This window comes from Haliotis rufescens, unplaced genomic scaffold, assembly GCF_023055435.1.
Source record: "Haliotis rufescens isolate VD_foot unplaced genomic scaffold, xgHalRufe1.0.p SCAF_2, whole genome shotgun sequence".
Taxonomy (NCBI): domain Eukaryota; kingdom Metazoa; phylum Mollusca; class Gastropoda; order Lepetellida; family Haliotidae; genus Haliotis; species Haliotis rufescens.
Genome location: NW_025963890.1, coordinates 73,531,805 through 73,559,487, shown reverse-complemented (window position 1 = coordinate 73,559,487; position 27,683 = coordinate 73,531,805). Strand labels below are relative to the sequence as shown.

The 27,683-nt window shown below is 43.1% G+C and overlaps 1 protein-coding gene across 1 annotated transcript in view; it reads right to left on the bottom strand.

The window, feature by feature from the left end:
* Nucleotides 1–651: 651 nt before the first annotated feature.
* LOC124133231 (potassium voltage-gated channel protein Shaw-like) overlaps nucleotides 652–27,683 on the bottom strand; it is a 104,774-nt gene continuing 77,742 nt past the window's right edge. The window contains exons 2-3 of the mRNA XM_046497544.2: nucleotides 26,364–26,629; nucleotides 652–5,893 (exon numbers count right to left, since the gene is read on the bottom strand). Of these exons, the coding sequence (XP_046353500.1) occupies nucleotides 4,820–5,893; nucleotides 26,364–26,629 (1,340 nt within the window). The 3' untranslated portion in view covers nucleotides 652–4,819. The remainder of the gene's footprint in view (nucleotides 5,894–26,363; nucleotides 26,630–27,683) is intronic.

Sequence of the window (27,683 nt, the reverse complement as noted above, 5' to 3'; positions counted from 1 at the left end):
ATATGTATAATTATCAATAAACATCCCCATTGTTAATTATAAGCCTTCAGAAAAAATACACTCAATGAACAAACATATTAGAATTTATATTCGGATAAAATCGTTTCAAATTACAGACACTCGCATTTCTCTGGAAGCATGATCACCATCAGCAGTCGTCAACAACCAAATAGCAGTGTAAACATCTCTTTTTAAAATGGCAACTAAGCCAACAAAACGGCATGTTGGTCGTGGCAGTAAATATTGAACATACCTTTGCTTTAATATTTACCTGCCTCCATAATTACTTTGTATTCTTTGATAGAGAATCAATATTCCTGCATGGGGACTGTTCCTTCGGGATTGTTCCATTGCACCTGCATTATATCACACTCTGGGTTGCTCTATTGACAAAAGATAATGTAGATTACTTCTATGAGAACCGGTGGTGAGGGTCCAGTGGGAATGGTTGGTTGTGAAGCTAAATGCTTTGTGACTTGTTTTATCACGAGCTGTCAGTTTGAAGTTGTATTGCCCTTTCAAGTCTTTCTTAAAGTTACACAATAAATAATATTTCTTTAAGCCTCATACAGAAGAGTCAAGACGTTACAAGGTGGCGTGACAATGGCGTGGTATGTGAACGCCACGCCATTTATAATTCAACAGACACTATTTTGTGGTTCAAGAAAATAATTTATTAACGGTTTGCAGACGAGACAAGATGTCTGCTATCTATTCCACCCGGGAATAGGAACATAAGAGATAACGAAGTTGGTATTGAGCAAGAATACTAACTGAAGGCGGCAAGACAAAACGTGCACACTGACGTCACTCGCGATCTGACTCCGCGCGTGCTGAAGGCGGTCGTCAACGCCTAACTACAGCAAAATGCAAACCAGAAGTAGTTAAAATCACAGTGCACACGTGTAATGTCATATAGCAAAGACACGGATCTATAATGAATCTCCGGAGTAGTCTCCCCTGCCTGGAGACTAGAAGATGCAGTTATCTCCCCTTACTGAAGCCTGCTGGTGGTGTAGGTTGGGCAGGATGTTGCATGGCTCTCGTATACAGCTCTAGTATACGTGGGGAAAGTAGTGCAGAAAGACAAATGGGAAATGTACATTACTCTTAGCTGCATGACAGCAATATCAGGTGACAAGCATGACTGGAAGACACTCAACTGAAACAGAAGCTAACGAAAGGTAATGTAACAAACAAGGTGAACCCGCACCAAAGGAAATAAACAATTTTGGTCCAAGCTGAAACATGTTTGTCCTTGAATACAATCTACAAGAACAGAATCAGCAACAACGAAAAAACTAGCAGATAAACTCTGATATATATAAGTATATTACATACGACTGACGTCTTGATGTACAGTGGTAGGCGTGGGTGGAAACGGTGGGATCTACACTATGATTAGGGTGGGTGACAGTGAGGAAATGCTGATGTTGGTGGGTAGAATGCACCCTGTCAATACGAGGATGAGATGGAATGTGCCACACGCTGGATATGAGGTCTTCTTAAAAGTGATAAACTTCTAAACGTTAATGTGACAAAGACATACTAGCAGTCGATGAATCTATAATTGTAAAGAAGTCAACCAGATAACGTTATGATACAAACTGTAAAATACTACTTTGTAAACTGAGAGGAAACTAGTCAAAGTGAACTACCGTTGCACGAAAAAGCTGCCAGTTAAGCGCATGCTTGGTATGGTGGATGAACCAGCCTGTATACATCCCATACACGTGTACAACTCGGTGGTGAGTAGGCGTACGAATGGAAACCACTGAAAGATGCTGAGACTGATTTTGGCAGAAACTACTCTTCCCCGAAGCAATGACACTGATGTAGATGATTTAGAAGGTCGACATACGTCCCTGGAGAGAACCCATCATGAGTGTGGAGCTATTCTAAAAACATCTCTAATGACCGCAACATCATGCTGATGATGATGCAGAACGTGGTCATTTTTACATTTTTACAAAATTCAAGGATGGTCACGACAAACTCATCAAGGTGATAAAATGACCTTCGAAATCATACGCCTATCGAGGCTATCAACTCAGAAACGACCATTTAGAAAAGGTTGAAAGTTGAAAGACTTGTATAGACACACCCGGATACGTGGTGGTCATTGTAGAGAACAGTCTGGTACCTTAAAGGGAAACTAAAACAGTTGGTCACCTTAATGTAAACTCACAGGAGAGTCTGGTACCTTAACGACCGATCCAAAAGAATTTAAGGATACCCTAATGGCATGTTACAGAATGGAACATTGGCGATCAAGAAAGCATTCAATGAGACCTATATGCTTGCTGAGAGAACCGTTGGTATCTTACCGACCAAATAAAAAACATTTTAATTATCCCCTTACACACATCTCTCGGAACAGCCTGTTACCTTGGCGACCAATCTAAGAAGCATCCTGAAAAACTTAACGACCATTTCTGACATAAGACAGCGAGTTTCCGGAGTTGATGCAATTCCCTGTGCAATCGCCATTGTGAGAATATTGTCACTGAACAAGATGAAGAGAAGAGTAGGTGATGGGTTAGGGAGATGATTGGTCACCGTCATATGAGGAGGGAGGGTGTCAAGGTGTGTGTGTGTGTGTGTGTGTGTGTGTGTGTGTGTGTGTGTGTGTGTGTGTGTGTGTGTGTGTGTGTGTGTGTGTGTGTTGTGTGTTCTACACATAGAAGGATAGGGTGAAGACGAAATGTCATTAGATGTCTGATAATAAGTCTGATAAATACGCCGCTTTGAACAATATTGCAGTTATGAAACAGCATTGTGAGTGAGGAAAGTCAAAAAGGGCGCATGTCTTAGCCTTCTACCAAGGAATCCTGAAACGGATCCAGAAACGACAAAGGCGCGACACACTTCACATCACGGTGTTAGCCTTCTACCACAATCAAGGAATCCTGAAACGGATCCTGAAACTACAAAGGCGCGTTACTCTTTATATAGCGGTCTTAGCTTTTTGCCACAATAAGGGAAACCTGAAACACCCTGAAGCGACAAAGGCGCGTAACTCTTTACATAACGGCACCTTAGACAAATTGACCACCATGCCCCTAACATAAGGAAGGAAGGAAGAATGACTACCAGCGGAGGAAAGGATGAGGGGTGGTAGTGGTGAGGGCCTTGAGGGGGGTTCGTGTGAATGGGGATGGGGGTGGGTGGGTTGGAGGAATGTGAAAAGGGTGAACAGGGAGGAAGGAGGAAGTAGATACAGTCACTGGAAGGACTAATTATTCCGCTATAGTTTTTGCTGTTTCTCTGAACCATTAAACCGGGTAAGATGTAAGGTAAAGTCTCGATAAGAATAAGTATGACATCCGCTGGATGATAGAAACCTCCCATATGAACAGAATGCTGGATTGTGGGGTACACGCTGCAGACGAAGCACCATACACAGCAATACACGCTGACACACCAAACACCCCGTTAAGGTTAAAAGAGATATATGTATCAGTTTAAAAGGGAGAGCACGCTACCCTCCACAAATTATCGCTATAATTGTAAAGGTACATTATCTACAGTCAAATCATCGCTTATGCTACAACTCTCACCAGTGTGGGCTAAATATGTACCCGTGAGTGGTACAATATGATGGTACAAGCTGGAACTACATCATAATACAACAATCTTCTTAAGATGCAGAAGTCCTTCTCAGTGAATGCGTACTGATACATATGCACGTCTATTTTAGGAATGTGCGTATGCGCTCTAGAACGTGTAGAACGTGCTGGGCATGTATATACTATTAACAGGCAACTTTCTTCAACGTGACATTCGGGAATGCTCGGTCATCATCGCTATTCCGACTTTTTCTTCAGTCAACCACTTTCAACTACAGGAAATGTTTTGGGGAGTGTCCCACTTCTTTGATATAAACCTTTCAAAACAATGGTTTTCCAAAGCTTGCATATGAACAGAAGTGAAATAACGAAGTGTGAGCGAGAATCCCGATTATCTAATCTACATTTATCTCGGATATTAGGAATGCTACCGTCAAGGCAAGAGAAACAGTACATATATTTGCAATTGCATATCACAAACCTTTCTATTACGCCTACCAATACAAAATCATTCAGTACAAGATTGCCATGCCGTGGCATTATATAAAACAGGTCAATCCAGCATTTCACGTCAACAGAATGGTTGTGAAATACTTGAAGTGAAAACTCCAGCAACATGATAAGTGAAATCCATCAAACTTGCATAGCATAAAAAGTGGATCGCATAGAATATTATGGCTGGTATATACACATCTGGCTCTTGCCGCCAGAATTATCAAATTCACAGGCTCTGCGCCTGCGCTACAATTAGCCACGTCACACTGACGTCATACACAATATGCTAGCCGATAGATCAGTCGTGAGCCTCCATCTCAGGATTATTTGATGTTCACTAAGAATTCAGAACAGATATTTTATTATTGCCAATGTCATAGACTACGTTCGCTGAACAAGTTCGTTTTTTCCATCACAAGTGGCCAATTATATTGACCCTCTTCCGCACAGATGGCGCTGTATTTGGGTAATCACTTCCGGTAATCCTTGACTGATACGGAGTGCATATGTCTCACTTCCTTACAACTGTCACGGAGATGCCGAGCGGTGCACGAATGTCTTATTTATTCAAACTCGTGAACTCGCAACGTGGTTTGTAGTGGTAGCGGCGGCTTGACGTCTCACCAGCCATATTTCGAAACCTTGACCCGACATTGTTTCTGCACCACCATAATTGAAATTGAAGTGAAGCGAATTTACGACTGCCTGTATCTAGAGCTGAGTCTATTGTGTTAACTGATCCTAAAGAGTGGCGCTTACAAGATTGTCTCCCCTTGGTACGTGACCCCGTCATCAGAATGCGCGCGCACAGAGGGATCTCTTTTGAGGCTGTAGTCTGACAATGATTTCTGGAGTACTATGTCCGTCATGGAATTGGCGTCCGAAAACTTGGCAATTGGAACAAAGATTGGCGATGACTTGTCCTTCAGCTCATTGTCATGGATACCGACTGAACCATTCATGTATGGTTCCACCAAAGTGGAGGCAGCGGAGGGTTTTCTAACGATGGTGTGGGAGCTGTCATTTATCACCGTGAAGGAGTCGTCAGCGTCCTTGTGTGTGTCCCCGCGGGACTGAACATGTCTATAGAACAACGTGAAGTTATTGGAAATAACGGGAATAGTAAGCGCCACCAACAATACTCCACTCACAGAACAAGCCGTCCCTACGATGTAACCAATTGGCGTTTTGGGGTACACGTCACCATACCCAACTGTAGTCATAGTTATGATGGCCCACCAAAAGCCCACTGGTATTGTGTTGAAAGTATCACTAGGGCTTGTAGCGTCTTTTCTCTCTGCATAGTAAATCATTGTGGCGAAGACAAGCATTCCAATAAGAAGAAATATAAACAACATCAAAAGCTCCTGTAAACTGGCCTTCAAAGAATACACAAGCACTTTGAGAGCCTGGTAGTGTTTAACAAGGTGGAAGATACGAAACATCCTAATGATGCGCAGTATAAACATGATCTCAATCACGAGACGCTCGTTCAGGTAGCACGCCTGGAGCGCCGAGTGTTGGAATATCACCTGAACGTACAGCGGCACGAGGGCCAACAAGTCTATTATATTCATCATCGACCGAACAAACTTGAGCTTGTTGGGGGCAAATATGAACCTGAGTATGAGTTCCAATGTGAAGAAGACGGTGCAGATGACGTCCAGCACGTTGAGGGCTTCGTGGGAACTGAGAACGCTTGCGATACCTTCTTGTTGGCCGTCGCAGGGTTTGGAGACGTTGAGTCGAGGTCGGAGTGCCGGCAGTGTTTCCAGACAGAAGCCCGCTATAGATGTCACCACGAAGAGAAACGACGTCACGCCGTACACCTGTGGTAGAAGAAAAGACGTACATGAGAAACAGAGTTTGTTTATAACGGTTTAGTGTGTGTAAGAATTCCATTTGTGGGACTCAGATCTTGAGCGGAGTCTCGGATCTTCATCGTCAATACTGAACGGTTTGTATACACTACCTTCCGCCATCACCCGTAAATGCATACGGCCTCTTTGCAGTATAGTTGTTATTTATAACCAACGAATCAAGTCACGCCCTGGTTTCATTCGTGACTAACTCGTGTTATTCCGAGACAAGCCGAATGGGGACTCGTGCATATTTGCGACTAGGTTCCGCCTAAGCGCAAAGGGGCATAGCTAAAAGAATTGTCTACTCGTTGCGTAATGATTCAGGTATATTTCCCCCATATCGTGTATATTCCAGATGCTATTGAAAACAAATCGGAACTGGCAGTATTATGCAGTATGATGGAACACATTTAGCTTATCTTGGGTAGATACATGTATTTAAATGCAAGACATATGTAAAATCCAAACTTATTCCTGAGGGATTCTTTGACCGAAGTACTTAAAATCATACGCGCATTCTGATTGGTTTGTCGTGTTTTCATACACAATATTCATCGATAGGGGGACGAGTCGAGTGCGGGGGACACCAGAAATGGGCTTCACTCATTGCACACACATATTCTAATGAACTCACGCAAAGTAAAAGTCAATTAAGAATATGTTATTTTTCCCTATCTAGAACCTCGATGGATGTACACTATCAGTTATGGTGTCTGTAGTTGCCCTATACGGTGTCATATAAGGTTAGCAGAGAAATATTGGGCGAGGCGTGAGTATCATGGATGGACCTCTGTGTCAAAACCACAAGCATGGCGAGCCACTCCACCATGTCGCTTAAGATATTATGTTTGTGCCAAAGCTTGGCATCCACTGACAATGTGTTGGACAATCTCCTTAAATTAATTGCATATTCAACATTTCATATTTACATTTTGATGCAAAATCACACATTGACGGTTTCTAGTGGGAAGTGACTGGTCTTGAGCAACAAACAGAAAGCCTCCTGGTTCACTTCTCAGGCCAGCTGACTTCACCCAAGCGATGGATTCTGCAGGGTTGCTGACTTCCCAACACACTGCACATAAACTCTATGCAGTTGTCGTTTAGAGAGCCTCTCCTTGAAAAACTGAGTCTGGACCGATTTGATATGACACTTCGCTTGGTTGATACTCATTTCTGTGCTGTCCAGCCATCAACACAATCAACACTGACATTGAGAGTATGTCCCACATACTTGGCTCGTTTAGGAAAACTGTGGAATGCCTTGTTTTCATCATGAGTCTTGACATGCTTATTATTAATATTATTATGCGAGGTCCGCATATTTGCCATGTTTTTCCCCAATCTTGTCAATCACAATTGTGTCAAAGGGGACAAAAAATTCAATGATATAAATGATTTCATTGGATTTATCAAAAAGGACAAGATCAGGTTTGTTGGCCTGGATACGTCTGAGGGTGTGAATGGGCCTAATCCAAAGACTTTTGTATTTATCATTTTCCATGACGCCCTCTACATATTCCGGGGCGTACCATGGGTGGACCTCTGTGTCAAGACCAGAAGCATGGCGAAGACGGTAATAAAATGATCGAGCTACACCATTATGTCGATTAAGATACTTTGTGCCAAAGCTTGGCATCCACTGACAATGTGTTGGACAGTCTCATTAAATTCATTACTATTCTACAATTATTATTATAAATAATAATAATAATATAATTATTATCAATAATAATAATAGTAATAATAATATTATTATTATATAACAACCGAAACATATAACTATATTTTGCAGTGTCAGGTATTTTATGCTCCATGTAATCAATCAAGGAAGCAATTCAACCAACAAATCATACACAAGCTGAGTTTTTAAGGTATAATTTTCAGTCCTAACATGCCATTCTAATGTAACACCCAATATAAGGTAGTTACTACAAATGAAAAGTATAGATTATTTTTTAATGGGGTCTTTATGACAAAGAAGAGTTTCCGAAAACCGGTTTGCAAACATCAGAAAGCTATGATTATTTCGCCGAATTTGTGTGGTAAAGGTCAACGTGAAGCTATGGGCGAGATCGTTCAAGCTGTTGGTTAAGACGTTGCACAGACAGCGAACTTCTGATGAAGTGACATCAAAGTCAAGTCTGTCGATGGCGCCGCCGCGAGTCACAATCTCATCATCACTCCCTGGATTAGAGTCACTCCATAGAGGGAGCCACTGAAAGATGCGTGCGCAGCCAAGCTTGGATCAAAACCGCGTATCGAAATTCAAATTATGCGAGAAATAACATGTTTTCTGAGATGCTGAAGAAAACGGATGTTTAAGATAAATGGTTGCCCAACACGCTAGAGAAACTCCCATCGGCAACCAGCTATCGATTGCATGATTTCATATGATTCAGTCACTAGGCCGGGTTCCAGGAACGCGTGTCATGGAGACTGGAGCAATGGCTGCTGGGTGGCCTGCGTCAAGGTGGGAGATGGGGTACAAACAATGTGTGTGGCAAGGTGATAGGCTTATGGTGATGATGATGATGATGATGATGGTGATGGAAGACGATGGGTGGTGATAATGATAGAAGATGGTTGGTGGTGATGTAAAATATGGGGCGTGGTGAGGGTGGGACGATGGGGCGTGGTGATGATGTAGAAGAAGATTGGAGGTGATGATGAAAAAGATGGGGCGTGGTGATGTAAAAGATAAGGCGTGGTGATGATGTAGAAGATGGGACAAAGTGATGATGTAGAAGATGGGGCGTGATAATGTAGAAGATGGGGCGTGGTGATAATGTAGTAGATGGGACAAGGTGATGTAAAATATGGGGCGTGGTGAGGATGGGACGATGGGGCGTTGTGATGATGTAAAAGATGGGGCGCGGTGATGTAGAAGACAAGGGGGAGGTGATGTAGAAGATAGGACATGGTGATGATGTAGAAGATGGGACAAAGTGATGATGTAGAAGATGGGGCGTGATAATGTAGAAGATGGGGCGTGGTGATAATGTAGTAGATGGGACAAGGTGATGTAAAATATGGGGCGTGGTGAGGATGGGACGATGGGGCGTTGTGATGATGTAGAAGATGGGGCGCGGTGATGATGTAGAAGAAGGGACAAAGTGATGATGTAGAAGATGGGACAAAGTGATGATGTAGAAGATGGAGCGTGGTGATGATGTAGAAGATGGGGCGTGGTGATGTAGAAGATAGGGCGTGGTGATGTAGAAGATGGGGCGTGGTAATGTAGAAGATGGGGCGTGGGAATGTAGAAGATGGGGCGTGGTGATGATGTAGAATATGGGACAAGGTGATGAAGGACATGGAGCGTGGTGATGTAGAAGATGGGGCGTGGTGATAATGTAGAAGATGGGGCGTGGTGATAATTTAGAATATGGGGCGTGGTGAGGTAGAAGATGGGGCGTGGTGATGATGTAGAATATGGGGCGTGGTGATGTAGAATATGGGGCGTGGTAATGTAGAAGATGGGGCGTGGTGATGATGTAGAATATGGGGCGTAGTGATGTAGAATATGGGGCGTGGTGATGTAGAAGATGGGGCGAGGTGATGTAGAAGATGGGGCGTGGTGATGTAGAATATGGGGCGTGGTGATGTAGAATATGGGGCAAGGTGATGTAGAAGATGGGACAAGGTGATGTATAATATGGGGCGTGGTAATGTAGAAGATGGGGCGTGGTGATGATATAGAAGATGGGGCGAGGTGATGTAGAAGGTGGGGCGAGGTAATGTAGAAGATGGGACAAGGTGATGTAGAATATGGGGCGTGGTGATGATGTAGAATATGGGACAAGGTGATGAAGGACATGGAGCGTGGTGATGTAGAAGATGGGGCGTGGTAATGTAGAAGATGGGGCGTGGGAATGTAGACGATGGGGCGTGGTGATGATGTAGAATATGGGACAAGGTGATGAAGGACATGGAGCGTGGTGATGTAGAAGATGGGGCGTGGTGATAATGTAGAAGATGGGGCGTGGTGATAATTTAGAATATGGGGCGTGGTGAGGTAGAAGATGGGGCGTGGTGATGATGTAGAATATGGGGCGTGGTGATGTAGAATATGGGGCGTGGTAATGTAGAAGATGGGGCGTGGTGATGATGTAGAATATGGGGCGTAGTGATGTAGAATATGGGGCGTGGTGATGTAGAAGATGGGGCGAGGTGATGTAGAAGATGGGGCGTGGTGATGTAGAATATGGGGCGTGGTGATGTAGAATATGGGGCAAGGTGATGTAGAAGATGGGACAAGGTGATGTAGAATATGGGGCGTGGTAATGTAGAAGATGGGGCGTGGTGATGATATAGAAGATGGGGCGAGGTGATGTAGAAGGTGGGGCGAGGTAATGTAGAAGATGGGACAAGGTGATGTAGAATATGGGGCGTGGTGATGATGTAGAATATGGGACAAGGTGATGAAGGACATGGAGCGTGGTGATGTAGAAGATGGGGCGTGGTGATAATGTAGAAGATGGGGCGTGGTGATAATTTAGAATATGGGGCGTGGTGAGGTAGAAGATGGGGCGTGGTGATGATGTAGAATATGGGGCGTGGTGATGTAGAATATGGGGCGTGGTAATGTAGAAGATGGGGCGTGGTGATGATGTAGAATATGGGGCGTAGTGATGTAGAATATGGGGCGTGGTGATGTAGAAGATGGGGCGAGGTGATGTAGAAGATGGGGCGTGGTGATGTAGAATATGGGGCGTGGTGATGTAGAATATGGGGCGTGGTGATATAGAAGATAGGGCGTGGTGATAATATAGAATATGGGGCAAGGTGATGTAGAAGATGGGAAAAGGTGATGTAGAATATGGGGCGTGGTAATGTAGAAGATGGGGCGTGGTGATGATATAGAAGATGGGGCGAGGTGATGTAGAAGATGGGGCGAGGTAATGTAGAAGATGGGACAAGGTGATGTAGAAGATAGGGCGTGGTGATGTAGAAGATGGGGCGTGGTAATGTAGAAGATGGGGCGTGGGAATGTAGAAGATGGGGCGTGGTGATGATGTAGAATATGGGACAAGGTGATGAAGGACATGGAGCGTGGTGATGTAGAAGATGGGGCGTGGTGATAATATAGAAGATGGGGCGTGGTGATAATTTAGAATATGGGGCGTGGTGATGTAGAAGATGGGGCGTGGTGATGATGTAGAATATGGGGCGTGGTGATGTAGAATATGGGGCGTGGTAATGTAGAAGATGGGGCGTGGTGATGATGTAGAATATGGGGCGTAGTGATGTAGAAGATGGGGCGTGGTGATGTAGAATATGGGGCAAGGTGATGTAGAAGATGGGGCGTGGTGATGTAGAAGATGGGGCGTGGTGATGTAGAAGATGGGGCGTGGTGATGATGTAGAATATGGGGCGTAGTGATGTAGAAGATGGGGCGTGGTGATGTAGATGGGGCGAGCTGATGTAGAAGATGGAGCGTGGTGATAATGTAGAATATGGGGCGTGGTGATGTAGAATATGGGGCGTGGTGATGTAGAAGATAGGGCGTGGTGATAATATAGAATATGGGGCAAGGTGATGTAGAAGATTGGGCGAGGTGATGTAGAACATCGAGCGTGTTGATGTGGAAGATGGGGCGTGGTGATGATGTAGAAGATGGGACAAGGTGATGTAGAAGATGGGACAAGGTGATGTAGCAGATGGGGCGTGGTGATAATGTAGAAGATGGAACAAGGTGAGGTAGAAGATGGGGCGTGGTGATGTAGAAGACAAGGGGGAGGTGATGTAGAAGATTAGTTGTAGAAGATGGGTAATAGGTGATGATGGGTTATGGTGATGAGATTGAATTGTGTCATCGTGTATATACACAGTATAAGTACAGCGCGTCAACTTGAAGCGGGAGGAAATCCAAGAGGAACACACATCATGTACGTTGCTTACACGGCGAAACCAATAGAATGGAAATACGCAAGACCAAGTGAAACCGTAAAAGTATGGTAAAACCCGAGAGTGGAAATACGCAAGACCTAGTGAAACCCAAAAGCATGGTAAAACCCGAGAGTGGAAATACGCAAGACCTAGTGAAACCCAAAAGCATGGTAAAACTCGAGAGTGGAAATACGCAAAACCCAGTGAAACCCAAAAGCATGGAAATTACTGCCAGGTTACCAAACTCTGTCTGGTTACAATCATCCCCATGACCCGGAAATCTGAGGTGGTGAGGTGAAATGGGGTTTAACGTCGCGTCCAAGATTATTGCACTTATATAGCGACGTGCACGCACGTGTATATGTGTGTGTGTGTGTCTGCTTGTACTAGTCCGGACTGATGCCGATTTATAGTGCTAGCACACTGAGATACCATGCCGCAGTTTAACATGTATACCCCACGCAGACACAGTATACTGACTCTGAGCCGACCAGTTCTTGTTTTAGCCCCTTAATGCGGAGCGCCAGACATGGTAACAACAGGTACCATCTTTTAACGTCTTTTCGTATGACGCGGCTGGGGATCGAACCCCGGAACTTCCGCTCTCTGGGCGGACGCTCTACCATTAGACCATGGGGGCGGTCCCCGGAAATCTGAGGTAGACTAGGTCTCCAGTAGCCTATGCATGGCGACTTAATGGAGCGGGTGGTCAGATTCGGTGACTTGGTTGACTGTGACCTGGATGACGGCCTGGGACTTTGTTCATAATATTTATCACTGGTTTGTCTGGCTCCGATCGATTATTTACAGGCCCCGTCATATCAATAAACACCAATCAAACAAATAAACACACTTTCTGAATTATATAAGCATTGGCCGAGTCGTGTCTGGGCAAAGTGCATTGATATATTCGAGGTTAACAGAGAGTCTAAGGAGTTAGTTGCGGTTATTACATTTTCGCGTAGCGGTGCAGTTTGCAGGATGTGATCTAGTTACAGCTTGTTGACAACTCCAATAGAATACAGACCCCTATAAAATAGAAATAATGAAAGACGTAATGCTGTACTCTAAGTCAACAGAAATAATTCCTGAAACATGTCTCCCAACCGACAGTCAATGATTTCCTATAAGCGATATTGACATCCTCGCCTTGCAGACGCTGGGAGATTCATAGTGTCCATCTGCCTCGGGTTCGCTACAGTGGGTTAACTCGGGGCTCCCCTCTTACACCATCGAAAAATATGTTGAACTGTTTGGCTAATCAATGCTAAGGCTCACTGGCGAATGATCCTCTTACTAAGGACGGCCAGTTTTGGTGGGGTGGGGTGGGGTGGTGTGGGGGGGGGGGGGGGGGGGGAAGGACGGGGAGGGGGAGCGACTACGGGCGTCACAGAGGCGCTCTGGCACGTGCACAGAGTGAAACACTCATCTCGTGTTTCCCGGTCACAAATTAGCCACACCAGCAGATCCATATTATAAATAATGCACGTACATTCAAACAACCACGCTGGGAGCAGACCTAATTTTGATTAATGGAACATGAGACGAGGAAATAAAAGTTATATTTTTTTCATTTGTGAAGCCGGATTGTCGGGAGAAGGCGCGTATCGGCCAATGATACATGGCGAGAGTGACTCATGGCAGTTTGTAACTGGAGGTCAGAGTTTGACCTTGTTTTAACCTTCTTAGTCACAAAGACCACACCACGGAATTGAGGACTGTCAGACACGAGTTTCTTTTAGCCCCATTAAACAAATACTTTTTTCAAGTTTTGGAATCACGCGACAGAAACAAGTTTTTCAAAATAGAAAACAATTATGTTCCTATAGTTTCCTACGATATGGTTATCAAGCTAAACACTCGTATGCTATCAACTTAGTTCTGTCTGAGCCTCTCATGGGGTTGTCGTTGATTGGCTATAAATAACATGAAGTTTGATATTTATTCTACTGGGAGAATCTAGACACATGGCAACAATGGTTGTCCGCTTGTAAAATATTGCCAATGTAATGAAGTCAATAAAAACAGATTATGCAAATGGAGAGGATTTTGATGTGTGCTCTAAATTCTTTGACATTTATTTTTTTGCTTGTGAATAATCTGCGGCACGTGCACTCGAGAGAATTGATTGAAATGCCAAATAAATCTCATTGAAGTCTTAATGTTCCAAATTAATTTTCCTAACTGCAAGTTTAATGTTCAGGAATGAAAGATGAGTCTACCTGGTTATAGTTTTTGTTGTTGCTTTCTTTGGTTTTATTTTATAGTCATCGTCGTTATGTGACCTCATTGAATCTAATTGTATTTGACATAATGGATTTGACACGAGAGCTTTCTACGTTACTTCCTTCACAGCACTGTCCGCTGTCTGCTGTTTCTTGACACAGGATTTTTACGTTACTTCCTTCCCATAACTGTCCGCTGTCTGCTGTTTCTTGACACAGGATTTCTACCTTACTTCCTTCACATAACTGTCCGCTGTCTGCTGTTGCTTGACACAGGATTTCTACGTTACTTCCTTCACATAACTGTCCGCTGTCTGTTGTTGCTTGACACAGGATTTCTACCTTACTTCCTTCACATAACTGTCCGCTGTCTGCTGTTGCTTGACACAGGATTTCTACCTTACTTCCTTCACATAACTGTCCGCTGTCTGCTGTTGCTTGACACAGGATTTCTACCTTACTTCCTTCATATAACTGTCCGCTGTCTGCTGTTGCTTGACACAGGATTTCTACCTTACTTCCTTCACATAACTGTCCGCTGTCTGCTGTTGCTTGACACAGGATTTCTACCTTACTTCCTTCACAGCACTGTCCGCTGTCTGCTGTTTCTTGACACAGGATTTTTACCTTACTTCCTTCCCATAACTGTCCGCTGTCTGCTGTTTCTTGACACAGGATTTCTACCTTACTTCCTTCACATAACTGTCCGCTGTCTGCTGTTGCTTGACACAGGATTTCTACGTTACTTCCTTCACATAACTGTCCGCTGTCTGTTGTTGCTTGACACAGGATTTCTACCTTACTTCCTTCACATAACTGTCCGCTGTCTGCTGTTGCTTGACACAGGATTTCTACCTTACTTCCTTCACATAACTGTCCGCTGTCTGCTGTTGCTTGACACAGGATTTCTACCTTACTTCCTTCACATAACTGTCCGCTGTTTCTTGACACAGGATTTCTACCGTACTTCCTTCACATAACTGTCCGCTGTCTGCTGTTGCTTGACACAGGATTTCTACCTTACTTCCTTCACATAAGTGTCCGCTGTCTGCTGTTGCTTGACACAGGATTTCTACGTTACTTCCTTCACATAACTGTCCGCTGTCTGCTGTTTCTTGACACAGGATTTCTACCTTACTTCCTTGACATAACTGTCCGCTGTCTGCTGTTGCTTGACACAGGATTTCTACCTTACTTCCTTCACATAACTGTCCGCTGTCTGCTGTTGTTTGACACAGGATGTCTACGTTTATGGCGCTGATGGCAGAACATTGCTCGTAATATCAATCACTGGTTTATCATAACCAGTCTATTATTTTACATGCCGCCATCATATATCTGGAACATTGCCGAATGAGGCCTTAAACAACTAACAAACATATATTTGTCAGATAATCTATTTTCTTATCAAAGTTAAAGCGAAAAACACATTCTTGAGCTATTGACTGCAATATATTTATATATATACACCCAATAAGTTATACCTGGTAGTGTCGACTGTGGCGTATAATTTAGCCAGTATGTGATTTAAATAGTGTGTTATTGATTGATACGTTAAGTATAGTCAGTATATCAACCAAGTAATGTACACCTTCTGTTATTGACTGCGATACTTCAGCATGGGTCCACAAGCACAGGCCTTTATGATCCTCATGGTATGCTTCTCTATCCTTTATAAGCCAAATGATTAATATTTTGGGTTATTGATTCAATAGCGTGGACCTATATGTACATTAGCAAACTGGTTCATATCAGATACATTCCGGCTCAGTTACTTGAAAAATGTGAACGGCCAATGTATTTTATCACCATCTATTGATGTATGTTGCTGTCTTTTTGTTTACATTGACACCCTGGGATTTGTTTGGTTGTTTGTCGGACAGTCGTCCTTTGGGTCTCAGACAGATGTTGATTCTCTGTAGGGTTGTCTGATTTGAAACATTTATTTCTTGGAATGACAGACGTTAGCTGACCAGACATGCCCAGTGGTACTGCTGACAGTGTTGTCTGGGGTCACAAATTAGGAGAATTAAGCGACGCCGCTGGCGGAGAGTAGGTGGATGGGTGCCCGCGTTTGGCAAGCTTGACTCCTGAGTTTCTAGGGCTTCGGTTCTGCCACACCGAAACACCAGTTATTAATAATGATGATGATGATGATGATAATGATAATAATCATAATTTTTATTGGATCTGTCCATTTACATGGCCTTACTGAACTTTCCAGACAACCGCTTTCTGCAGGAAATATGTCCCCGTTTACATCAAATCCTACTATCGAAAAGAAGTCCTCTTCATCCTGGACTCCCCAATGGCAGATATATCAGTATATTCGCCATTCGTCCGGTATTCTGTCTCGGAGACAGCACGAATACAAAGCATCCGCCTTCTCATCCAAATGACATTGCGTTGGAACCGCCGTTGGTACCAGAGGCATTCCAATCAAGTGCTGTCCGGATGTAAGTATGCCAGTGGCACCAACCGTTGTAATAGTCTGTATGTTAATCTGACCCCAACACCTGCTATCAGACGGGCCACATCCACTGTCCGGGTTCCCTCGTCATTCGAGAACCCTCCACAATGGTAGGTAGATTCGTGCACACATCTGTTGCGGGGGTCTTATCTATGACTGATATAGGGACCCAGCCAAGATGGACCATATGGTACCCGCTACTCTATTTGTAGACTGTTAATGAACACATGATACTGGAATGTACGTTGTGCAGGGGCTGTTAAATGACTCTGTTTAATGTAGATAAGTACAGAGTGAGGGAACTCAAAACAGGGTCTCCGTCGGTCGATATGTTGCAAACCGTCTTTGGCTCTCGTGGCGGTATTTTGTTTGTTTGTTTGATTGTTAAATTGTTGCTAAACGTTGCAGCCATCATGATTCAAACTATACCGCTACTGCCTGTCAATAATCGAGTCTGGACTAGACGAACCAGTGATTGATATTATGAACCACGTCCCACGTAGCCGGGGTACAGTGACGTGCAATCAGCGAAGTAACCAACTCGTGTTATTCCGGGACAAGCCGAATAGCGACTCGTGCCCCTTTCGTGGCAACTTTTGCGACCAGGTTCCGTCTAAGCGCAAAGGGGCATAGCTAAAAGAATTGTCTACTCGTTGCGTAATGATTCACGTATATTTCCCGATATATTATATAATTTCGGATGCAATTTAAAGCACATCTGGACATGAGGTATTATACAGCATGATTGAACACATATAAATGTATCTTGGGTATATTTTTAGTATTATACTTGTAAAATCAAAAATTATTCCTGAGGGATTCTTTGACCGAAAAACGTGACGTCATACGCGCATTCTGACTGGTTTGTCGTATTTTCGCACAGAGCATTCACCGACAGGGGGACGAGTCTTCTTGCAGATTACGCAAAGGGGCGAGTGGTGACGAATGCCCCACTTAATACAAACATGGGTTTCCGAAGAACAATTGTAACCCAGAATCCCCGCAAGGGTATTGTACTGATGAACTGGTCATATAGACTCGGATCCTCGGTGTTCAGGTCGATTTTAAGTTTTGAGAGTTAAGATTGTCTTAGTGTTAAGTTAGCTTCATGGAACTGTTATTTACCAAGGGCAAGGTTATCTGCCAATAGAGAGCATCAGCAAGTATGTCTGCTTTGCATGTTGTTGTGTCCACTGCCCAACTCGAACCATCCTGTATTTAACCTGCTTTGACATATTTTTAGTCATTCCATCAAGGAGGTCATCGAGGGATACCCAGTGGCTGGAAGACCTAAGGTAACACGTGACGTAAATATAACGTGACGTTATAATGGAATTACCGCTCTAAACAAGACTCCAGTGTTATGTCGGTCATTAAGTCTTATATGTAGATTGAAATGTGCTCTTGATATTGTGCGAAAATGTAAATATCATTTTGGTTTTTAGCAACGAATGGAATCTGACTACACTGTAACCTGGTTGAGTGACCTAATGGTTTGACTGTGACGTCATAAATGTAACGTTGATGAATTTGAGGAAAATGCTTCTATATATTATTACAGTTCTGTTAAAGAATAGGGCTTCATTAAAATTTTATAAATAAAACTTTCATGCGAAACATGATGAGTGATATGAAGCAAGGTGTTTGATGGGGTGCTTCCATGAAGTGAAATATTCTAAGATTGATAAAAAAACCGAAACGATCAAGCGACCTGATGCAATTTTCCATGCTCGAACACAAAGGTTTTGGCCCCCTCTATCAAGTTCTTAACTGTTTAAATCTTCATAAGGTTTATTTTTTAATAAGAAATAAAGTGCTGAAATATTTATTTGTTTTTGATTTTGTTAGATATGATTTTGCTGGACTTTACATTTAAAACTGTGACGCTAATTAATTTCGAGGATCCATCCTTTCGGATGATCCAATCATCTCATGGAAATTTACAACCAATTCCCAACACCAGTGTTTAACAAGAGCGCCTAGCGAAACAAAACAAAACAAAATGAACAGCGAAACCTTATATTCCTTATATTCAAACAATTCGATTAAATTATCAATATTATTAAAAAAAAGATACTCGCTGTGATTATTGTTCTTGGTTTGTCAGCAACATGGCCATACTCATGGATTCTGTGACATAACTGCATTAGTATTTCAAGGATTCTCAAACTATTCCTATAAAGAAGTCGAACCCGTATTAAGGGTTTAACGGGCAAACGCTTGGGTTACCCTGCGCCCGTCGACGTGCTCATTCTGAACTCACTCTGAGAATACGCATTCTGTACGATTGTAATGAGATCATTTTACATACAATTTTGTTTCTGAAATATTGAAGAACATGTATATACGAATTCTTGATGACAAAATAATTACATGGAAATAAATAATGATATTCATCTCTTAGATAATTACGATTCAATAACGCACCGAGACTTTGACCGACAGGTAGTTTATTCCACCTTCCCTTCTCAATTGGTAGTCGATGACACGAGGTTCTAATTGGAACAGCTTCAAATAATGTTACCTGGGTAGTTTTAATAGATAACATTCAACTTCACGTGGGTTTTTGAATAATTGATGGAATCTTGCTTTCGGAGACCTCTCTACATTTGAATGTCAGTGCTGAGTAAACTGGTCCTGGGGTCGGGTAATAGCGTGATATGTAAGCCATCTAGCGATGGAAAGGTTTTCTCATCCCAGATATTAGTGTTGCCAGTTAGGTCAAAAATGTTCTCAATAAGCAAATTCAGTTATTGGTAGTGTTCTTGAAGTTTTTGAGTTAAAGGTTATAACCAAGGAAAGATAATCCATATCAACCCGTCAATAATGTGGGAAGCGTTTGATTCCAGGAGGTCGTTCCAGTCAAGTGAGGTCTGATGTGAGCGTCCCCCTCCCCCATTCCCCATTTTCAGCCAGCGGTGCTGGGAAACAATGAAGGAAGCTGGTATTGATGCAGACTAATCGAGGAACGACACCAGTCGGGAAAAGAAATAATGTTGGAAGGAGGGTTGTGAGAGGTGGAGTGATAAAACCACGATCAATTACGAGCTAAAGCAATCAAATAACGTCCCAGCCCTGTGGAGGGATTGCTGTATTGCATCAGACCGGTGCTCGTCCAGTGATGGCTACAACATATGACGTCACAATGCCCAGATTTGCACGTTCGGGTCTATCTAATTGAAGGATCCCGAGAGATTTGAAACTGCCAAAGCTGACATAGCATTTTGTCAAAGGACACTAATTGAAACCTATAACAGACCATTGATAATATAGCACACGTGATTCTGTCACCTGCCAGCAGCATGGATGTATAAATGAAACCATCTTAGTTTACATGGCGGTGGAAACGTGGTCAAAGATGTGTACTCCAGACGGTTGGACGTATTGTTGTCAAGTTAGACCTGACTATACAACTCGGAATAATACCTGAGACCTGCATACTTGTACAACATGGACTCCCAAAAAAGACCCGTATGCACAACACAGAATACCAACTAATACCCGCCAACAATGCCAACTTTGACCCGCGTGTACAACACTTAATATCACCTTAGACCCGCATGTACAACACAGGATGTCACCTTAGACCCGCATGTACAACACAGAATATCAACTTACACCCGCATGTACAACACGGAATACCAACTTATACCCGCAAACAATGCCAACTTTGACCGGCGTGTACAACACTGAATATCACCTTAGACCCGCATGTACAACACAGGATGTCACCTTAGACCCGCATGTACAACACAGGATGTCACCTTAGACCCCCATGTACAACACAGAATGTCACCTTAGACCCGCATGTACAACACAGGATGTCCCCTTAGACCCGCATGTACAACACATGATGTCACCTTAGACCCGCATGAACAACACATGATGTCACCTTACATCCGCATGTACAACACAGAATACCAACTTATACCCGCATGTACAACACAGAATGTCACCTTAGACCCGCCTGTACAACATACAATGTCACCTTAGACCCGCATGTACAACACATGATGTCACCTTAGACCCGCATGTACAACACTGAATCCCTACTTAGACCCGCATGTACAACACAGAATGTCACCTTAGACCCGCATGTACAACACTGAATCCCTACTTAGACCCGCCTGTACAACACAGAATATCACCTTAGACCCGCATGTACAACGCAGAATGTCACCTTAGACCCGCATGTACAACATACAATGTCACCTTAGACCCGCATGTACAATACAGAATGTCACCTTAGACCCGCAAGTACAACACAGGATGTCACCTAAGACCCGCATGAACAACACAGAATGTCACCTGAGACCCGCATGTACAACACATGATGTCACCTTAGAACCGCATGAACAACAGATATTGTCACCTTAGACCCGCATGTACAACACAGGATGTCACCTTAGACCCGCATGAACAACACAGGATGTCACCTTAGATCCGCATGTACAACACTGAATATCACCTTAGACCCGCATGTACAACACAGGATGTCACCTAAGACCCACATGTACAACACAGAATGTCACCTTAGACCCGCATGTACAACACAGGATGTCACCTTAGACCCGCATGTACAACATAGAATGTCACCTCAGACCCGTATGTATAACACTAAATCCCTACCTAGACCCGCATGTACAATACAGAATGTCACCTTAGACCCGCATGTACAACATAGAATGTCACCTTAGACCCGTATGTATAACACTAAATCCCTACCTAGACCCGCATGTACAATACAGAATGTCACCTTAGACCCGCATGTACAACATAGAATGTCGCCTTAGATCCGCATGTACAACACAGGATGTCACCTTAGATCCGCATGTACAATACAGAATGTCACCTTAGACCCGCATGTACAACATACAATGTCACCTTAGACCCGCATGTACAACACAGAATGTCACCTTAGACCCGCATGTAAAACACTAAATCCCTACTTAGACCCGCCTGTACAACACAGAATATCACCTTAGACACTACGGTATCACAGCCTGGAATGTCACTGGACCTGTACACTAACCATTTTAATAAAAGCCAACCACATACATGTATTTGATGTCACAATAATCAGCTACCTGAACACACAGGGGGCGGTCGGGTAGCCTAGTGGTTAAAGCGTTCGCTTGTCTCGCCGAAGACCCGGGTTCGATTCCCGACATGAATAAAATGTGTGAAGCCCATTTCCGGTGTCCCCGCCGTGATATTGCTGGAATATTGCTGAAAGCGGCGCAAAACCATACTCACTCACTCACTCACTGAACACACAGCTAAATGAACCAATAGTTTCATTTGTCTTTGTTTAATTATATCAGTTACAAAAATCATGAAAGACGTGCCTTTAAATATCCCCTTAGTCCTAATTGATACCCCAGACCAATAAACATCGACAAAGCAAGAAGGAATTCCGTTCTCCTCCACGCTTACACCAACAAGGGCCGTGTCCCACTGACCAACTTCGCTGAGAATCAGAGCAAGCATCTTAACACCAATGCCACTCTGATTAACCAAATCGGGAGTGTTTAAGATTATTCTGAATATCACTCGAATTGACAACTGGACTCGTGCGCCATTCCACATCGTGTCATATATCCAATAGACGTTTTTTTTAAAATTAAAATGCATAATACACTAATTAATAACGTCAGTCACTTGCCGTGGCCGTTATGTGTTGAGTGCATGGACACAAGATGAAATGGGTGTCGAGCCTGGACTGTTACGTGGTGAATCACCAAGCTACATATTACAATTTAATCTCCAATGTGTGGCGTCACTTTATGATGCTCCGTTACTTGTATTGTCTTTTCCTATTTATACTATCGTCAATCTTGTTTTTTCCAGAAAGTTGGTATTTTAGACGACAAGGGATCGATATGTGGCCGTTTGTATGAGAGGAATGTAACGAATTACAGTTTGCTAGCAAGGAATTGATGCAGTTTGGAGGCGAGTCAGGATAGATTGTAGCCATCGGTTAAACTGGCTCAACGAACAACCGGGCATGGCTCGGCTAAATCCGTCCAATTCAATACTCCCATCAGTGGTTCCGAGACGTGCAGATTAAAAGCCTATATTCAAACCTCAGAAATTGTTGCGAAATACCCAGACAACCTGTATGAAGTCATGTCCAATGCCCAAATGAGAAACTCAATAGCTACATGACCATTAAGACACCCATGTTATTGAGAGTTTGATCCATCTCAAGGGGCAGCTGTGCCTTCCTTGCACAGATGCAGAGAGGGAAGCAGTCACATGCACAGAACACGTAAGACCAAGGTAGGAGGCATGTTGAGAGGTTACATATCCGTACCTAAGTACACCCGGGTAATTTTTTTTACCAATAATGACAGTCACTTGTATAGGACGACATACATTCTTAAGGAACAGGCCTTTTCTTGGAATCAGTTGGTATATTCAATTATCCCTTGTATAACTATATAAGACAAGGTTGATCTCAAAACTTGGATTAGAACCAAATGCAGGTGGAGCCACAGAGTCACATATGTCCGCTTTAAGCTGTCACCTGGATTAAGATATGTTATTGTAAGTCAACGACGTGGATGTTTCCTTAAAGGTAAAATGTATAGATAACGAAGAGTATATTCATAAATGATTCAACGTGTTCCCGTAGTGTTAAACCTCTCCGCCAGACGAATGCTCCAGAGTGACATATTCTACCTCTTTTCCCTCCCCTCGCTCCCCCTTTTCTAACCACCATTCAAGATCACGTAACCCCTCGAGATGCAACGAGAACTTATCTGCATAATTGTCAGACGGTTGTCCATCTTGGTCTTCTGGAAAAAATGCCAACTGTAGAGGGATAGACAGCGAGCAGCGTTCCATCACTGCCAGACTTTAGTGGCAAAAAAGAACCTCAACCAATTTTCAGTAATCACTTTCGGAAAATTGCGCGGAATTATAATTGTTGATTCAGACCGCTTTTATCTTGTTTCAATCTAACCACATCAGTAAAGCGTAAAAAAATACGATTGGCTTTCGAGCATTAGGCAATGAGATATTGACCATGTCTTCATTCAACGTCAGCGAGCAACACCAGGTCTATACGAACTAAATAAAATAATAGTATAAGGTCGCATTGGGTCAGAGTTCCCCTTAACTCTTAAATCAGTCAGGGTTAAGCTTTTAACCATTCTGATTGAGGCCCAAGAGATTCACATTATAGCTACAGCATAAAGCGTTGTGAGCTGCAGTTATTAAGTATTCGCCACATAACTGAATTGCATAAGCCACCTGTTAGGTAAATAGGGGTTCCACTGCATTGGATGTGGTTGAGTCAGATCTTTCCCAGCCAGTAATCTGATAAGAGGTTATCGTGTGTTCGCTCATTACCAGTGGTAAATTATCCTGCCTCTCTGTGATGGTATTGCTTTTGACCTTCCTGCACTCATCATTGTCTGGTAATATCGACTATTTGTTCCTTCATTGAGAAGAGATGGTCATACCATATCACACATCGCTCGACCATTTAAGTGTTTAAATGCTTAGTCTAACTCAGTTAATGTTTTTAATATCTTTGATGACAAAATGACGTAACGAACATCACGGGGTTCCGTTCTTTGGTTTGGTATGAGTGCCATAATGGATCCATGTTAGCAATAGAGTACTAGCATTGAAGGGCATGGGTACGAGATTGATGGACAGGATATGGTGATTGGCTGTGCCCAATGGGAGCTCGGGTTTCATACAGATATGTGTACACAGACCTTTCTTGCAGCATGGGGCTAATTGTTCGGTTGCAGATTCTTCATCAAATATTGAACGATCTGCCCTTGCAGGAGAGGTGTGAGGTGGACGCCTCGTCGGCACTACATCAAAGATGGAAGTCTCTTGCAGTCACTTCCACTTTGGCATCCCCACAGTGATGCTCTGCCATTTCTCTGTCACTTAAGCTGCGTCGACAGCGTGCAGGCGAGAACAAACACCCAAGCTCCACTTCCATTCAGTCAGGTTAAAAGTTACAAGTTCATCTGAAATGTCTTCAAGTTTATTAGCTCAATTGGCACTTGGTAACCATATTACACTTTGAAGCCCTACAAATCCGAGATCAGAGGTCAGTTAGGCCTCCGAAGGATGCTTAGAATAATGTGCCTTAAATATACATCGCGATTCAAAATCGATAGTTTGTATCAACGGGATATGCACTATCCAGGTTTCACTGTACAGGGAGTCCTCATTAGCAACATCGTAAATGCAACACGTCAATGACAGGGGAGAAACAGTCTCGACCATTTAACAAAACAGATTCCATTGGGCGTATAAGCCAAAATGATGGTGACAATGAAATGAATGGACCACTTTTACTCATGTCAGGTTTTTAGTGAGTGAGTATGGTTTTACGCCGCTTTTAGCAATATTCCAGCAATATCACGGCGGGGGACACTAGAAATGGGCTTCACACATTGTAACCATGTCGGGAATCGAACCCGGGTCTTCGGCGTGACGAGCGAACGCTTTAACCACTAGGCTACCCGACCACCCTCGGCCATTTAAGAACTTGCGGCCTGGTGACAAACTTCAGTTGGCAACTCACACATGGAACCTTTAAATCCTTTGGTGCCCGAACCTGCGAAGTAACTGTTGCAAAGAAATGGAATGATCTTCCAACTGTCCTCAGAACAGCTTCATCACATGATATTTTTAAGTCAAGACATTTTTTGATACCTCGGCCTTTTAACTCTGACGTACATATGTATGTGTTGTCAGCGCTTTAAGCGTGCTTTGGTGCGTTGAAGTGAGCGTATTATAAGAATTATTTTATTATTAAATATCATGTATTTAGATATAGATTTAGCAAGCCTTAGCGATTACACACACGCGTGGTGACCTCTTTATCATATAATGTCATTCTTATATTCTATCGGCGAACAAACAGTTGTCATTTCTCACAAACATTACTAAACATTTCCCGTTTTCCTAGAATGTGCGAATTGATATATCTGTTGCGTCAAAGGTCAGTGATTTGTCAGTTGGGCAGTCAATAGTGTTCCAACTAAAACCTGTTTTTAAACATAGGCATAACTAGATATAAGCAAACTAACAATAACCTACACATATTGTTTCTACTTGTCTTTTGCAGCAATTCATCAGTCCGCCCGTTAGAGTTATTTCCCTTTATTAAAAGTTACCATCGTAACTTAGCTCCTGACAGCGCATTATTATCATAACGTCCAGTACCACACGAAGTTCATAACATATCACGTCATCGTGATATACAAAGCGCCTGGCAGCACATTATCACGATATATAAGATACGCGGTAAATCGCAAAGAACTATGAAGAAGGAAGTGTGGTTTAGCTGTTCTACCATGCCCTCATTTCTGGAGATCGCATCCAAAAGCGAAAGAAAGCGGTATTGGGAGAAAAGATACAGATAATCGATGTAAGTATTGTGAGAATATGCAGGAAATACCCTCCTGTGCATAAAATGGACTTGTCCGACATTACCGAGGTCGGATTCTATTGAGGGAGTCATCATTGTTAAAATACGGGTTAATATTTTTAAAACTTGTACATTTTATCATCATCCATAAAGAGTCTGTTAAGAGTGTTGATATCTTATAAAAGAAACAAACGACTCGTGGTCCTTGTTTATCGTACAGTAAAACACTGCAGGGACAAAATACCACTCGGGGCTGCGCCGATCATGGCTTATTCTCTCTGCAGTGTTTTATTGTACCTTAAACAACGCCCAAGAGTCGTATACGTCTTAAATCTCCCAGTAACTTTTTACATATGAAACTCAACACATAGACCCATATACATATATACGTCTTTGCTCAATAGTACATGCCCTCGTAACGTAGCGCCTCTTAACGCCTCTTACCATAGCTGCCCTGGACGTCCTGGGGTGATCTAGAATGAGCCATATCTTGGTCTGCCAGTAGGTCCAGCCCGTGAGGGCCTTCAGGTCTACGTTCACCTGTTCCTTCCTGAGGGAATTGTTGAACGAGTCGAGTATTCTCTGGTTCTCTATGTAGGAGCGGTAGTGACGCCAGCAGCAAGCTCGGATCTCATATTCGTTCACCTGCCAGAAGTCCAGCTCGCGCTTCACCACAGCTCCACACACCTCCAGGGGCACGTGCAGCTCACCTGGAACAGACAAGAACGATGTACGTTTGAGGGCTGAGTGGTGTGTGTGTGTGTCTGTGTGTGTGTGTCTGTGTGTGTGTGTCTGTGTGTGTGTGTGTGTGTGTGTGTGTGTGTGTGTGTGTGTGTGTGTGTGTGTGTGTGTGTTTGTGTGTGTGTGTTTTAGTTTCTCTGTGTGTGTTTTAGTGTTTGTGTGTATGTCGGCTGGGGAGTGGTTTGGCCTGGTGTGGTGTGGTGTGGTGTGGTGTGGTGTGGTGTTGTTTGGTGAGGTGTGATGCTGAGACCCTTGCTAAAATAAGAATACTTTTCGGTAACAGCTTCAAGACAGAATCACTCTCTCCGAAAGTGGGAGCAGAAATATTTTAAGATTGGCCGCAGGAATATGAAAAGGTCGACCCCATATAATTTGAATCAAAAACGTTTACGATCGTGTATATTTCGTTGAACAAACGATAAACCATTAATCAGTTGATCCTGCCCTGGTTTACCGTTAGCACATCCATTAGATGCCGATAACGACGTATCCTCCTTGTTGGTTCGCCACATTAATCATACAATAACTTAACATAGAAGATTCTATTATTACAGACTTCAACACACATCACAAATAATTCAGTCAATGATATTACATTACGATGCCCAATGAAATCCTCCAAAATCGTATGTGATAACGAAGCATGACAACTATGACGAGTATGGTTTGGACGTTCACTTCGACATGGAGATTCTTTATTGTAGAGAGATATGATTGCAATGAAAATGGCGATATTTCATCCATCACACTGTATTCCCACAAGAGTTTCTTGGAGAAGTTTGGGCGTCAGATTCATTCTCTTCGCAGATGAGGAGTGTTTTTTTAACTTCTGGGCAATTGCAGCGTCGGCATCTACTCCTTGGATGCCCCTAGTGTTTCAATTGCATTTCGGATAAGTTATGAACTATTTTTTTTAAATCAAAGACGGCCCAAGGGTACAACTTGCAATTTGCCTCAGAGGCTTGCGACACTTTGAGAATGTCTTCATCCGCAATTACATGAAAGAGAACTATTTCCTATACG